The sequence below is a fragment of the Manis pentadactyla genome, chromosome 1, assembly GCF_030020395.1.
Source record: "Manis pentadactyla isolate mManPen7 chromosome 1, mManPen7.hap1, whole genome shotgun sequence".
NCBI lineage: Eukaryota > Metazoa > Chordata > Mammalia > Pholidota > Manidae > Manis > Manis pentadactyla.
Window position 1 is genome coordinate 234229609 of NC_080019.1, and position 14531 is coordinate 234244139.

Consider the following 14531-nt stretch of genomic DNA (forward strand, 5'->3'; position numbering starts at 1 on the left):
ATGGTCCCCCTGCCCTTTGTCCACCAGGCCAGATGGAGGGGAGGGGAGATTGGATTCCCCTCCCCACCCACACACACGCAGGTGCCAGGAGACTCGGCTGTGTGGGGAGGTGGAGGTCAGCGGGACCAGGCTGAGCCGATTAAGGAGAGGAGGACTAGGTAGATTTGCTCCCCAGGGGTGCGGCGGGGCAGGGGGAGGGCTTGGGACCAGCCCAGCTCCTCCGGCGGCTCTCACCCTCGCCCCCACTGGAGAGGACTCAACCGCGCCGCGCCCCAGCCGCCCTTGCCCATAAAGGAATCCTGGGGGTAGCTCTGGGGAGTCACGGGGCGGGGTGCACAGGACCGCGTCGTTCCAGGCCCCTCCTCTAGCGGGTCCGGTAACCCGTTCGGGGCGGACGAGGGCCGGGCCTCGCGGACGCCGTGGGTGGCAGGGGTGCGGGTCCCGGTGGACGAGCGCCCCGCGCGGGGCTCGATGGCGCAGACGCTAGGAGCCGAGCAGCGGGCCCGGCGCAGGCCGAGGCCCATCTCCGAGGGATCCGAGCCGGCGCAGGGCGGCGGGGGCCGCGCAGGGGTGCGGCGCGCCTCGGCCCGGGCTCCCGGAAGCGGCGGCGCTCGGGGCGCAGCGCGGGGCGGGGCGGGGCGGCTGCGGCACTGGCGGCGGGGCGGGCCCGCCGCTGTAATCGGATCCGGGGAGGGGGCGGGGAGGGGCCGGCCAGGCTGGCCGGGGGGGGGGGGGGCGCGGAGCCGGGCTCCGGGCCGGCCGGGCTCCGCGCCTGTCAAACCCCTCATTGTTCGCAGCTGATGTCACTCGCAGTTGTGAGCGGCCGCCTCTCCCGGGGACAATGTGGGACTGAGCGGCCCAGCCGCCGCGCCGCCGCCGCCGCCGCCGCTGGACAGCCCCAGAGAGGTAGGGCGCGGGCCGGGCGGGGCACCGCGGGCCGCGAAGTTTTGGGGTTCGGCCCGGGCCCACAGGCAGCGTGCGAGTTTGGGGAACTGGGAGACTGGGAGGAAAGCGTTCGCTGTCCCAGCCGGGCCCCGGCCTGCACAGGTGGGGGCTGCTAGTTGGCCAGAGAAGCCCCCGGCACCAGGGAGGGGCTTCCTAAACCTGAGACCCCAGGTTGCAGGCCCTCGTGCCGCCTGCTGTTGCTGTCCTTTGGGCCGGCCCCTCCGTGGCCCTCCAGCCCTGGGCTCTGGCCCCACTCCATCTCTGCCCCATCTGGCTCGCCCCTGCGGTTCCTGGCCCAGCACACACCCCTTCCCATTCTCTGCAGTCCTTGGTGGGGCCAGACACAGACCTCCAGGCCAGGGGTGTGTGGAGATGACGGCTGGGGGCTCAGAGTGGGCCCTCCTACCCTGTGGGTCTTCAGGCCCTCAGCGCTTACCCAGCTTCTTAGCTGGAGTCCTGGGAACAGGGGCTCTGGCTACTCATTTCAGCCTGGCCAGGAGAGGGAGGTGCCCGCCTCCTCACTCCCCTATCCCAGGCCCCGCCATCTTGGGACCTGTGGCGCCCAGGGCCCCACCTGGCTCCAGCACCATGGGTGGTGGTCTTCAAGGGGATGCACCCAGGAACAGCTGCATTCCCTCCTCCCAAAATGTGGACTCTTGGTCCCCACCAAGCCCGGGATGGTAACCTTCACGCTGGACCAACGGGCATGTGACCTCGGGGGCCCTCCGCCCCCACAAAGAGGTCTTGGACTCCAGGGACTCCCTAGGAACTTAAACTTCAGCTCTGGCCCTCGCTGGTTCCTGGGTGACCCTCCTTGCTTCAGGGCCAGGCCCTGGGACCCTATCCTTTTCCCATCTGAAAGTCCCCGACCTCCTCCAGGCCTTGGAAACCCCTCAACCTCCAAAGCGCCCCCATCCCAGCCCCACCCCCCAGCCATCATCAGCATGCAGGCTCTGGCTGCCTAAACACAAGGGGATTGTTCTGCTCGCATGCTCAGGGTGGGGGGCTGGGAGCAGGCGGCCCACATACCCTGGCAGGCCCAGGCCATAGGGAGGCTGGTTTTGCCCCACCCTGCGTCCCCACACAAGCTCTGTTCACCCTCCCTACCCCCATCACTGCCCCCCTCCCAGCCTCCATCACTGGCCCAGGGGCACTGACATCTTGAGGGAAGAGCTCTTAGCCTCACAGGTGGACCCCTGGGTCCTCCCAGATCTGCCGGTTGCCTCTCACGTAGCCTCACCAACAAGCCCCTTAGTCTCGGGGCCTCAGGTTCCTCTCTGATGAGGCCCTTCTGTAGGCTGAGCTGACTCTGTGAAACCTGTGCCCCACCCCAGCTTTTCTTCCAGCCCCCTTCTCCGTGGGAAACCCTCTCTGGGCCCCTGCAAGTCTCCAAGCACTGTGGCAATCCCGTGGCCCAGTGACATGCCCTTGGAGCCTCTAGACCTAGAGAAGCAGCAGGAGCAGGGGCGGGGGTGCTGAGGACTGGGAACTGGAAGCCCTATCCCAGCAGATGCTGGCTCTCCCATGTGACTGGTCCCCTGAACCCGGGTCTTCTCACCCCACCCTCACTGCTCCTCTGGGACCCTTTGCCCCGTTGCTGGTTCCTGATTCCTCCAGGGCCTGTGAGCCTTATCTTCTCACCGCTGAGCCTGGTCCTGGCTCCTGCCCTCCTGGAGCTATGGGTAGTGGAAAGACAGGCTTGGAAATGCCCAGTTGGGGCCCCTCGTTGCAGGCAGATCTCTGGGGGACACAGAGGCCTGACAGATTCCATCTGACTTGGAAGGCAGGGAGGGCTTCACAGAGGAGGTGGCATTTGAGAAGGGTTTTGACAGAGTGGGGGGGGAGGTATTTCAAGCTGGGATCAGCCTGGACAAAGGCCCAGAGACCGGGAGGTGCTGCTAGGCATGTTTTGCAGCCTGATGTGTGTGGGGGATGGGGTGGGAATGCGATGAGAAGTTGGCAGGGGACAGATCATGAAGGGACTTGTGTGCCTGTCTGTGGAGATCTGGCTTTATTTTTTGGGCACTGGGCAGCCAAGGATGGCTGTTGAGCAGCAGTGACCCAGTTACCAGCATGAAGATGGAATTAGAGACCTTTCTCATTTTGAGTGAGACAGTGATGGGGATGGGTACCAGTGGGTGGGGCTGCACCACCAAGCTGAGCCCTTTCTTCTGGAGCTCAGTCTGGGCCTGGGTGTACCTCAGTTTCCCTTGGCTATGAGGACTCTTGAGGGGGTGTCTAATGATGCTCTAAGTGGATTGCAGCCTTTCTGGCACCAGCCAGCTTGTTAGGGACCCCTTTCACTGCCTAGCACAGTCTACAGGACAGCTGTGGGTCAAGAAAGCAGAGGCTGGAGCTCAAGGACCCTGGGCTGTTCCCCTGTGGGCCCCTGACTCTCCCAAGAAGTGGGTATGAAGGGCCATCCTGAGGGCTGGAAGGCTGAGAGGCTGGGCACACAGGTCTGAGGACACTGGGACAGTTTTTGTGGAGGCCTAGCTGATCAGGAGGTGAGCATGCCCACAGAAGGGGCCAGGCAGGGAGGCAGGGGAGCCAGGATCCCTCAGGGCAGATCCCCCAGTGCCTGGTGGCCACCCCCTGCCACCCCTGCTTTGCCTGATGCCCCAGCCATTGCCCAGCATCACTGGGTGTGGCCAGCATGGCTGCTCTTGGAGCAGCCATAGAAGGGGCTGCCAAGTTGGGGGCTGGGGGGCTGAGGGGAGCGTTAGGGGATGTGAGGCGGGGGTGACCTTGCATACTGGGCCCCCTCTCTCTCCCCAGCCCAGGTGTGTCCACAGGCCTAGCTGGTCCAGATACTCTGGCTAGCAGAGCCGAGGGAATCCCCCAAGGGGGGGGCCGGTCCACTTGAGTCGCCTGGCCCCAGGAGCCCTCCCCTCCCCCGGATTGTTCTTGCTCCAGAACAAAGCCAGGGTGGACACTTGATCCCTGTATGTGGGGGGAGCTGGCTAAGCCCCCAGCCCTTTGATTGGGCAGCTGTCATGGGAGAGAGACAGCTGGGGGGGAGGGGCAGGAAGGGGCAGCCGCCATCGCTTACACAGCTGTCACACACCCCCTCCACCCCCTCCAGCCTGAGTGGCAGGGAGCCAGGGACACAGGGAGTGGGCACTAGATCTGGGGAGGGGGCCTGCGGAGCAGGAGGGAATGCCTGAGGTCAGAGGCCTGGTCGGAGCTTGGTATGTTCTGCCAGGGAGGCCTGCTGACCAGAGGGGGCTGGGCACCCCGAGGTGAGCTGGAGGTCAGCGTGGCATGATGCGTGGCCGCCTTGTGTGTGGCCCAGCAGGGACCCAGGGCCCACCGGGCTGGAAGAGCACATAACTGAGCCCCAGGGAGGGTGGAAAGGGAGTCAGAATGCCTATGAGGGCTGCTGCTCCCAGAGCCCCCAGAGAATGATTTGGGAGCCCTGCAGCAGGACCCACTGTTCTCTTCTAAAGGCAGGAAAGACCCTGTGGGTCCTTCAGAACAGGAAGGGCACAAAGAGACCAGCCAACTCTCCACCCACACACACAGCCCAGGTGGGTGAACTGAGGTCCAGGTCAGGCGAAGGCCTGGCCAAGGCCTCCCATGGCCTTTGGGGCAGCGGGGCTCTGCTGCAGACCCAGGCAGCCTTTCAGGGCAGGAGCCATAGTTCTGGCCACATGCCGGCCCTCTGCCCTGTTTCTCTGGGGGCCTTATGACCGACCACAGGAGGTGATGTGGAAATGGTAAGGAGGCAGTGTCAGGTCTCCCACTGGCTACCACCCCAAAGGGGCACCTGAGCCTCAGAAAATTCTGGAGCTTAAGACTGTGGATCTGGACAAGTTGTCGGTCCTTTCCAAACATGATCTATGTCTCCTAGCCGGGCAGGGGTCTCAGGGACTACTGATGCCTGCGCCCCATCTGGGAAGAGCCCCCCTCTAGGAAGAGGACTGACAGACCCAGATGGGACAGATGGGAAGGGGAGGAAGCCTGTAATGGCCCTGCACCATGCCCACCTCGCTGTAACCTTTGGAAGGTTCCAGACCCTCTCCGTCCTCAGGCCCCTTCTGTCTGCTGACTCCATCTTTTCACGGGGCCAGTATGTCCGGAGCACCCTCTCTGGTCTGGCTCTGGAACTCCAGGGCCCAAGGGGAGGGCGGCGGCCGTACTCCTGCTCCAGGGGGCTCTCTCCTGGGCTTGGCTGTCCAGGCAGACAGAAACCAAGCCTGCCATCACAGGCACTTTCCTGGGGGAAGTGTAGGTGGCTGGGAGAGTGTGAGCAAGGGCAGCCAGCAGGAGGCTGCCAGGATGCTCAGAGTCCAGTCTCTTGACCTCTGACCTCTAGAGAGCCCATGGGCAGAACTTGAGTGAAGGGAGGAGCAGACACTGGGGACAAAGTTTACTGGGTACTTGGGGGGACAGGGTTGTCATCCCCAGGGTACAGATGAAGAAACAGGCCTCATGCCCGAAGGCAGCTTCCCAAGAAAGCTGGCCTGGGAACACCGCCCTCCCACCCATGCCCAGCTCTGGCTAGCAAGGGGGTCCCAAAGGGCATTGGACAGAATTCCCAGCCCTCAAGGCTCAGGGCCTGGGCAGGGACTGAGGAGGTAGGTGCCAGGGTGCTCCAAGCTTGCTCTAGGCCCAGCACACCCATCCTTGGCCCCCTCGCCTGCAGACCGTTTGGATAGAAGGGTCTGCAGGGTTAGGGCGTGGTCTTGGCTCAGCCTTGGTACAGGTTGGTCCCACTCCCTGTTTTCCTCCTCGGGTTCCTCCAGTGGGCTCCCCGGCGAGGCTGGGGGACAGCGGCCGGAGGAGAGGGATTTCCAAGCAGGATTAAGGTTCAGGATTAAGTCGGGGCATGAAAGGGGGTAGGGTGGGGAGGGCTGGCTTCCGGCTAATCCCAGCAGCTAATCTCCAGCTCCCCTTCCTCCATCAGTTAACGGCTTTGACACTCCCCAGACCCCCAAATCCCTTTCTTACGCATCACCCAGTCCCAAGGGGATGCATTCTCTCCATTTTATGGGTAAGGAAATTGAGACTCAGAGCCCAAGTGACTTGTGTATGGTACAGTAGAAAGCGCTCCCGCTGGGAACGCGGCCGGCCTGGACACTCCGTACCTCCGCAGCACTGGGAGAAGGCTTGGAAAGCCACTGGGCAGGCTGCTGGTGCCCAGGAACCCTGCCCCAGCAGCCCGCAGGGATCTCTGCTTTAGTGACCTCGAGGTCAGGAGCAGCCTCTCGGAGGGGGGCTCCCTGCCGGTCTCCCTACCACCCCCACCACCATGCCTTTGCTAGGCCGGGGGAGGGCAGGGCAGGAGGGCCCCTCCTAGAGCCTATCTTCCCTTCCACCCTCCTTCTGAGACCGTCCAGGGCTCTCCAGGCCTGCGCCAGCTTCTCTCCCGCTGCTCCTCCGTGCTCTAGCCAGCGGGGCTCTGGCCCCTGGACGCAGGAGCCTCTTGTTTGAAGTAACCTTTCAAATGTAACTCAGCCTTCCAGGCCTGGTCCACAGGGTCCATCTTCCAGGAGGTCAGGGAGGAGGCTACCTTCTCTGGACTCCCATAGGCCTCCTTGTTAATTCTTCTGATATCCAAGAGGGAGGCAAGGGTGGCCATGGAGATGGGGTACCACACATGCTCGGCTCATATTAATTCTCATGACTCTTTGGGGGCAGGACTTGGGATCCCCTCCTTACAGGGGTGGAGGTGGAGGCCCAGACGGGTTAAATGAGCTGTCCAGCATTGCACACCTAGTGCATTGCACACAAGGACACTGGTCAGTGTGATATTTGAAACTGGGGGTCCATGCTGTCTCCCTTCTCTGGGAGTTTGGCAAGCCCAGCTCTCGGCTCCCCGAGTAAGGGCAGGGAGTCTGAAAGAGATGGGCGCCTCTCTACCCCACGTCCCACTGTCCCCACCAGAGCCGGCTAGGCCGTGGTGCGGACACACTCCCAGGCCGCTGTGGCCCCAGCCCCGCCTGACAGGATGAGCGGCTCAGACGCGGGGCTGGAAGAGGAGCCGGAGCTCAGCATCACCCTCACGCTGCGGATGCTGATGCACGGCAAGGTGAGTGGGCGCGGCCTCCCCTGAGGCTGGGGGGGGGGCAGTGCTGGGGGAGGGGCAGGGCTAGGGGCATTGGCACCTTCCCTCTGACGCCTCCCTTGTCCTGTTTGCAGGAGGTGGGCAGCATAATTGGCAAGGTAGGTGCCTGGTTCTGTTCCGCGTGGCCCCTTTAACCTGAGGCTGCGTGCCAGGAAAGGCGGCAGACGGCTGCTCAGACTAAAGAGCCGGTCTCCGGTTTTGTCTCTGCAGAAAGGAGAGACTGTAAAGCGAATCCGGGAGCAGGTGAGGGTGCAGTTTGGGAGAGGAACCCAGGGCACCTGATTTGGAGGGAGGGGAGATCCCTGGCCCACCCTCTCCCTGAACCCTCCATCTGGGATGACCAGGGAGTGCCCTTGGAAGGTGGCCGTTCTACCCCGCCTGGGGCCTGGCGAGGAGGTGGAGAGCCCCACTGCCCCGTGCTTGTCCTGTACCTGCAGAGCAGCGCCCGGATTACCATCTCTGAAGGCTCCTGCCCCGAGCGCATCACCACCATCACAGGTTCTACAGCAGCCGTCTTCCATGCTGTCTCCATGATCGCCTTCAAGCTGGACGAGGTCTGTGGCTGCCTGGAGTGGGAGGCCAAGGGTAGTTGCCTGGGAGGAACAGGACTCTGACCCCACATGGTGGCTGGGGGTGGGAGGGAAGGCCAGCCCTGGGCAGGGCTCTCTCATTGGAGTGGGACTAGGGGAGGGCTTCCCTCCTTCCTCCCCCAGCAGGAAGGTGCTCCAGGGCAGGGGAGCAGCAGGGGTGTGCACAGCCAACCCACAGTCTTCCTGCCCAGGACCTTTGTGCGGCACCTGCCAACGGTGGGAATGTGTCCAGGCCGCCAGTGACCCTGCGCCTTGTCATCCCTGCCAGCCAGTGCGGCTCACTGATTGGGAAGGCTGGCACCAAGATCAAGGAGATCCGAGAGGTGAGGGAAGGGGATGCCATCCCCTGGGAGTCCTCTGTCCACTTGCGGGAGGGGACCTGGGCTTCTGGCTCCCTGACCCCTGGGAGCTCTGAGCCTGGCAGCACTACACCAGGTTGTGGGAGCAGCTGGAAGTGGCCCCTGTTCTCTGCTTTCAGACCACGGGGGCCCAGGTGCAGGTGGCGGGGGACCTGCTCCCCAACTCCACAGAGCGCGCTGTAACCGTGTCAGGGGTTCCCGATGCCATCATCCTGTGTGTGCGCCAGATCTGCGCTGTCATCCTGGAGGTGCTGGCCTGGGGCAGGGCGGGGGGCAGCGATGGGCTCTAGCTCTGCATTGTCAGGTCCCAGATCCTGTATGTGTGCCAGCAGGTGGGGGCAGGTAGGGCTGCAGGGATGGATGAGGAGTTCCAGGACGTGGGGATGCACTTACCTGGGGGTCACAGGGAGGGCCTTGAGAGCATAGGGCCCTTGGGGAGGTGAGGGGACCCTGAGGGGATCCTGACAGAGCCTCCCCTTTGTGCCTTCCAGTCCCCACCCAAAGGAGCCACTATCCCCTATCATCCAAGCCTCTCCTTAGGCACCGTGCTTCTCTCTGCCAGCCAGGTGAGGGCAGCGGTGGGGGACTGAGATAAGGGAGTGGGTAGAAGAAGGAGCTGCGGTCTGGGGGGGTAGTGAGTGGCCACACTGCCCTGCTCTGTCACGGAAACCCCCTTTCACCCACTTTGTCCCCACAGGGCTTCTCCGTCCAGGGTCAGTATGGGGCTGTGACCCCAGCTGAGGTGAGTGACCACAGCCCAAGGCCCCTCTTCCCCAGCCGAGCCCCCTCTGACTTCCGGCCTCTCTTCGGGACAGGTCAGCAAGCTGCAGCAGCTGTCGGGCCACGCAGTCCCCTTTGCCTCACCCAGCATGGTGCCAGGTGAGCGGTGCCTGCAGATGGAGGCAGGGGCAGACCCCCAGAATGGAAATGGGGGGCAGGGAAGGCCCAGACCCATGCCCAACCTCTCTTCTCCCAACCAGGACTGGATCCAGGCACGCAGACCAGCTCGCAGGAGTTCCTGGTTCCCAACGACGTAAGCAGGGAATGTGGTGGTTTGGCGGGTGGGGGGGCGTCCAGGGGTCTGGGCCTCGCCTAGGGTTGAATTCCACCCTCCCCCCAGCTGATTGGCTGCGTGATCGGGCGCCAGGGCAGCAAGATCAGTGAGATCCGGCAGATGTCAGGGGCACATATCAAGATTGGGAACCAAGCGGAGGGCGCTGGCGAGCGGCATGTGACCATCACTGGCTCGCCAGTCTCCATCGCCCTAGCCCAGTACCTCATCACTGCCTGGTGAGTGGGGCTGGGGTGTGTCACCGGGGAACTCGGTGCCTCAGAGCGCACGGCTGGGGCGGGGAGAGCTGGCCTCCCTTCTTTATTGGGCCTGTCCTCTGCCTCCCCTGCCTCACTCGCTCCATGTCGCCCCTCTCCCCCACCCTGACATCCATCCCTCATGTCCTCCTGCCCCATCCCTGTCTCTTTCCCGGGGTTTTTGGCCCCCCTGTTTTTGCTGTGACCCCATAGTATATCTGCCTGTCCTTTCTCCCCTTACCTTCCACCCTCCCCATCTTCTCCCAAACACGGCTGCCCCATCTTCTTGTCCACAGTCCCTCCGTCTTGCATCTAATCTCGCCCTCATTGCCTCTCCTCACCCCATCTTCCCCTTCATCTCCCCCCATATCCCTCTCTCCAGTCTAGAAACGGCCAAGTCTACCTCTGGGGGGACACCCGGCTCGGCCCCCGCAGACCTGCCTGCCCCTTTCTCGCCACCCCTGACGGCCCTGCCCACAGCTCCCCCAGGCCTGCTGGGCACGCCCTATGCCATCTCCCTCTCCAACTTCATCGGCCTCAAGCCTGTGCCCTTCTTGGCTCTGCCACCTGCCTCCCCAGGGCCACCGCCGGGCTTGGCGGCCTACACTGCCAAGATGGCAGCGGCCAACGGGAGCAAGAAAGCGGAGCGGCAGAAGTTCTCCCCCTACTGAGGCTGGCTGAGGCCCAGGCGTGGGGGCAGGCAGGACTGCGGTAGGGGGCTGCCTCTGTACCCTACCTGCCCAAGGAGACTCCATCCTGGGGTCCCAAAGGCCGCTAATGCCCAGACGCATGGATGCACCCCCACCCGGCCCCGGTCCGTGGGAGCGCCTTCTCTCAGAGGGGTCAGTGTCCGGCCCAGGCTCTGGGAGCTGCGGCAGCCCCCGAGGTAGGGGGCTCTGGCCCCTCTGGCTTTGTACTTGGATGCAGGGAGCATCCTTAGTGCCCCCACTCTGGGAGTCACTCGTGTACTCCCTACCCCTCAGGGCTTCCCAGCCTACTGCCCCCTGTGGGGATCAGGGAGGAGGGCTGGGGGGTTGCTGGGGGCCATGCTTCTCTCCCCACCTCCCTGCAGATTCCTGCTGCTTCCACTGATAACCCTTTTGACTGGAACGGACTGGCTGGGTTTAGCAGAGGGCAACTCAAAGAGGGGGTGCCGCCAGGCAGCTGGGGGAGTGGCATGGGGGCAGGGGCCGAGTTCGCAGCAGCAGACACTGTACAGTTTTTTCAATCCCTGTTTTTGAATAAATATTCTGAGAGACCAGGAAGCTGTGAAACACTGTGGGTGTTGGCAAAACCTCCAGAAAGTGGGTGCAGCCGAGGCCCCAGAGGATCCCCATCTGAGTCCAGGAGCTCCACATCAGTTCTAGGGCTTCAGGGCCCTTTGGGGATCATGTTGTCCAGGCTCCTGCCTCTGGCACCAAACTGATCCGGTGGTTTTCTGGGCGTTTTAGAGGCTGATGGAGGAGTTCCGGGAGCTTTGTTCAGCCCCTTCTTAGTGCAGATGTCAGGGGATCCCTCTGAGTGTCTCCACCAGTTCCTCCTGCGTGACTCTTACCGAGATCCTGCCCCGCCTGGCCCATCCCTCTGGCTGTGAGTCCTTAGGGCCCTCTTCTCTGTGGCCCTGCCCACCTCCCTCCTTCCTGGTCCGGGAACCATCCAGGAGTATGCAAACCACCTAAGCTGGAGACCTTGAGATGATCCAGGATACAGATGGGGAAACTGAGGGCTACAAAGGGTCTGTCCGTGCACAGGCCAGGCAGGGCTGGGTCCAGAACCCAGGATTCCTAGGTCCCAGAAGCCTCTGGGCCTTACCAGGCTGCAGGGCCCTTTCTCCTGTTGTGGAGCCAGAAGTTCAGGCAGGGCACCTACCACCACCTGTGGCAGGAGGCTGGAGGGGCCCCTTCGGATAGCCCCTCCTTTCTCCCGTGTGAGCTCGGCTTGGGAGACACGGCTCTCAGGTGGCCTCCGGAACACTCAGGCTCTCCTCTCCTTCCAAATCTCGGGCTGGTTTTGGTGCCTCAGGACTGCCCAAGGCGGGGCGCACCGGAGGCCCCCGGAGGTGCTGCAGGAGTGCCCGCGGGTGCCAGGCTCGCGGGGGTCGGGGCAGCGCTCGGCGGGCTAGGCGGCCGAGCCCCCGGCGCACCGGGCGCTGCAGCAGGCCGTAGAGGAAGGGGTGGGCCGCGAAGGCCGAGTAGGCCACCCAGGTGATGGCTGCTTCGGCCGCTGCGACCCGTGCCGCGGGCGCCAGGCACGCGCAGCCGTAAGGCAGCCAGCAGGCTGCGAACTGGCCCACGGCCAGCGCTGGGGCCAGGGCCGCTTTGCCCCCGGGCAGGCGCGGCGGGAGCGGCGGCAAGATGGAGAGGCGGCTGTCCAGGGAGTCGGAGCGCGGCCGGGTCCCGCGCGCGGGCCGCGGGGGCCGCAGGGCAGCGCGGCGCGCCACGAGGAAGATGCTGCCGTAGGCGCCGAGCAGCAGGAGGGCGGGCAGCGCGAAGGCCAGCAGCGCCCAGAGCGGCCGGAAGGGCCCGAGGCCCCCGGCCAGGACCGAGCAGCGCGCCGGGGCGGGGGGCGGGGCGGGCGGCGGCCCGAGCAGGGCGAGCGTGCCCAGCAGCGCGGCCGCGGCCCACACGGCGGCGAGCACCAGGGCGGGCGGGGGCCGCGCGCCGGGCCGCAGCGGGTGCACAATGAGGCGGCAGCGCGCCAGGCCGAGCGCGGCCACACCGAGCGTGCAGGCCGGCAAGAGCGCGGCCGAGAGGAAGCGCGCGGCGCGGCAGGGCGCGGGGCCCAGGCGCACTCGGCCCAGCCCGGGCGGCGGCGCGGCCAGCAGGCCCAGCGGCATGATGGAGGCGGCGGCCAGCAGGTCCACGACGCACAGGTGCACCAGGTAGAGCGCGTCGCGCAGGCCGGGCGTGCGCAGCACCACGACCAGCAGCGCGCCGTTGCCCAGCAGGGCCGCCGCCTCCACGACCGCCGCTAGGATCAGCCCCACGGAGCCCGCGGTGTCTGTGGTGGTCAGCCCTGTGGTGTTGGCCATTCGAGCGCTCAGGCTTCACCCCGTGCTGGATGCAGAGAGGGAAATGGAGTGCGCCCCCTGCCCCATTCCCATCCCACCCGCTGCTCCTCTGGCCCCTCACCTCATAAACAGCCAGGCCCATGTTGCCATCCACCTGGGGACTTTGACTGCCCCATGGAGACTTGTAAGGCTGGGACTACTGCCCTCTCCTCTGCCCCAGCACTCAGCCCCTGCTGGGGATGGTACTGGCTGTCACTCTGCTGTTGCCCTTTAGAGACACACAGAGCTGGCAAGGGAGGGGCAGGGCCTGGCACCAGTGCCCTGGGTCCTAGCAGCTGCCATCTGGAAGTTGGAGGCTGTGTGGTGGAAGTGCTGGGGTGCCTCCGGAGGGGGGCCCAGAGCAGGCACAGGCTGGAGTCTAGACCGAGGTGGACAGAGCGTGGGCTTCCAAGTCCGCGGGACCCTGCTCTGTCTTTCCCTGGGGTGGGAAGTGGCCCCTGTGCTCTCCCCTCGCATCCCCATCAGTGGAGCGACCAGGCCCTTCAGCCCTTGTGCTGAAGGGAAACCGAGGTACCAGTGAGACAAGGGGTGCGGTGGCAGGGGCAGCAAGGTGCCCTCCGGCCCCCAGGAGGGCTGGCTCTCTCAGAGGTCCAAGTAAGTTAGGTGAGGGAAGGACTGCAGAACCTGGCACAGAGTGTGTTCTGCCGGGATTGGCCGAGCACAGATAGGTGCTCCGTGGCAGCACGCAGGATTAATGATGAGAGGAGGCCTTGGGGCAGCCACTGGTTTTGTTTTTTGTTTTGTTTCTGTTGTTAGTGGACAACAAGGGGGTTGGCCCAGGGAAAGCTGTGAGTCTCGATGGGGCCTGAGTCCCCAGCTGAAGTCACCCAGTCCCTCTTCAGTCCCTGGTGGCCTGCATCTGTATGAAGCGCCTTCCTCCCCACTGAACCCCGGATGTGGGGATCCAGCTGCCTCCCCAGTTTCGCTCCCAGGACTGAGAGTCGTCCTGGGGACAAAACAGAACTGACTCTCGGCTCCTCCCCACCGTCCATGCTCAGCCCTCCTGTTTTAGTGAAGTCACTGGCCCTCCTTCCCCCCAACCCCAAACTGGTCTATCAGTGTATCCCGAATCTAGCCATTTCTTACCACTGCCACCGCCGCGGTCCCAGCTGCTGCCTGTCTCACCCGGACTGTTTCCGCCTCCTCCTAACTGGTCTCCTGGCCTCCACACCTGTGCCCATGCTGGCCATTGGCCTGTTTGCCCTCAGACCCACTCCTCAGTCTTCCCTAGAGCTGCCCTGCTTTCCCGGGAGCTGTACTTCCGGGCTCCTTGTCAGTTGGTGTTGGGGTGTATTCGGCCGATGGAAGTTAGCAGCGGAAGGCTGAAGGGTGAAGGAGGGAAGAAGCCAGGGCCTTTTCTCTCCCATGCTCAGGCCGGGGCTCTGGGTCTCCCTCCGTGGAAGGCCTCTCTCTCCTTCAGACAGCCCCCTCTGCTGTCCCAGGCCCACAGGGTGACCCTGGCCTCTGGGCATTGGAAAGTCTTCCTTCTGCTGTTCTCAGCCTCGGGGTGGTCGTGACTTCCTGCCGTTGCTGTTGTCTGGGTTGCCTCCCCATCCCTTTGGCAGTTCAGCTTCTTTCCTGTATCAAGTCCCTGGGTCTGGAATACCCAAAGTGGTTTCTGTTATGCTGACAGGGCTTGGCTGACGCATGCCGCAGTCCTCTCACCCCAGCAGCTGAAGAGGGTCCGCCTAAAAGCAAATCGCATCATGCTGTGATGCTGCCTTCTTCCCTCTCAGAGCTTCCCATCAGCAGATAGCATCTCAGCCCCTCTGAGCCGGGTGGACTCCCACCTGCTTCTCTGACCTCACCCTCTTCCTTGTTACTGTACTTCCTGCCCTAGCAATCATCTCCTGGTCCTTCCTGGTGTCAAGCTGGCTTCTACCTCAGGATCTTTGCACCTGCTGTTTCTCAGCACACCCTTCCCCCAGATCTTATCAGGGCTTGCACCTACCCACAGTTCAGTCTCTACTTGAGAAGCTGTCAGTGACCATGTTCTCTAAAATCAATCCACCCTCTTGTCACTAACCCTTTATTTTCATCCTGTCACTTTTTCTACCTCATCTATATCATATCTATGGACTTGCTTGTTTAGAGCCTGCTTATTAGACTGTAACACTCCATGAGAGCAGAGACCTTGTCTGTGGCTTGCTTGTGCCTTGCCCCGAGGACCATCACCATCTGTACAGATC

The 14531-nt window shown here is 63.7% G+C and overlaps 2 protein-coding genes across 7 annotated transcripts; one reads left to right on the plus strand and one right to left on the minus strand.

The window, feature by feature from the left end:
* Positions 1-714: 714 nt before the first annotated feature.
* PCBP4 (poly(rC) binding protein 4) lies at positions 715-10537 on the plus strand. Of its 6 annotated transcripts, none has more exons than XM_057486979.1 (13): positions 715-906; positions 6835-6979; positions 7090-7113; positions 7226-7258; positions 7360-7569; positions 7797-7928; positions 8084-8212; positions 8456-8530; positions 8662-8706; positions 8780-8843; positions 8945-8997; positions 9085-9254; positions 9852-10537. In XM_057486979.1, the coding sequence occupies exons 2-13, from the start codon at positions 6899-6901 to the stop codon at positions 9985-9987; spliced, it is 1152 nt and encodes a 383-aa protein (XP_057342962.1). In that variant the 5' UTR covers positions 715-906; positions 6835-6898; the 3' UTR covers positions 9988-10537. The 6 variants fall into 6 exon arrangements, with proteins under 6 accessions (XP_057342962.1, XP_057342964.1, XP_057342958.1 ...); XM_057486981.1 differs by lacking the exon at positions 9852-10537 and adding an exon at positions 9660-9798; XM_057486975.1 differs by having other exon boundaries at positions 716-906; positions 9112-9254; positions 9655-10537.
* A 121-nt stretch (positions 10538-10658) lies between these two features.
* GPR62 (G protein-coupled receptor 62) lies at positions 10659-12937 on the minus strand. Its single transcript, XM_036878034.2, has 2 exons — positions 12404-12937; positions 10659-12328 (listed from the first exon to the last, which is right to left on the minus strand). The coding sequence occupies exon 2, from the start codon at positions 12301-12303 to the stop codon at positions 11227-11229; it is 1077 nt and encodes a 358-aa protein (XP_036733929.2). The 5' UTR covers positions 12304-12328; positions 12404-12937; the 3' UTR covers positions 10659-11226.
* Between the last annotated feature and the right edge of the window lie 1594 nt (positions 12938-14531).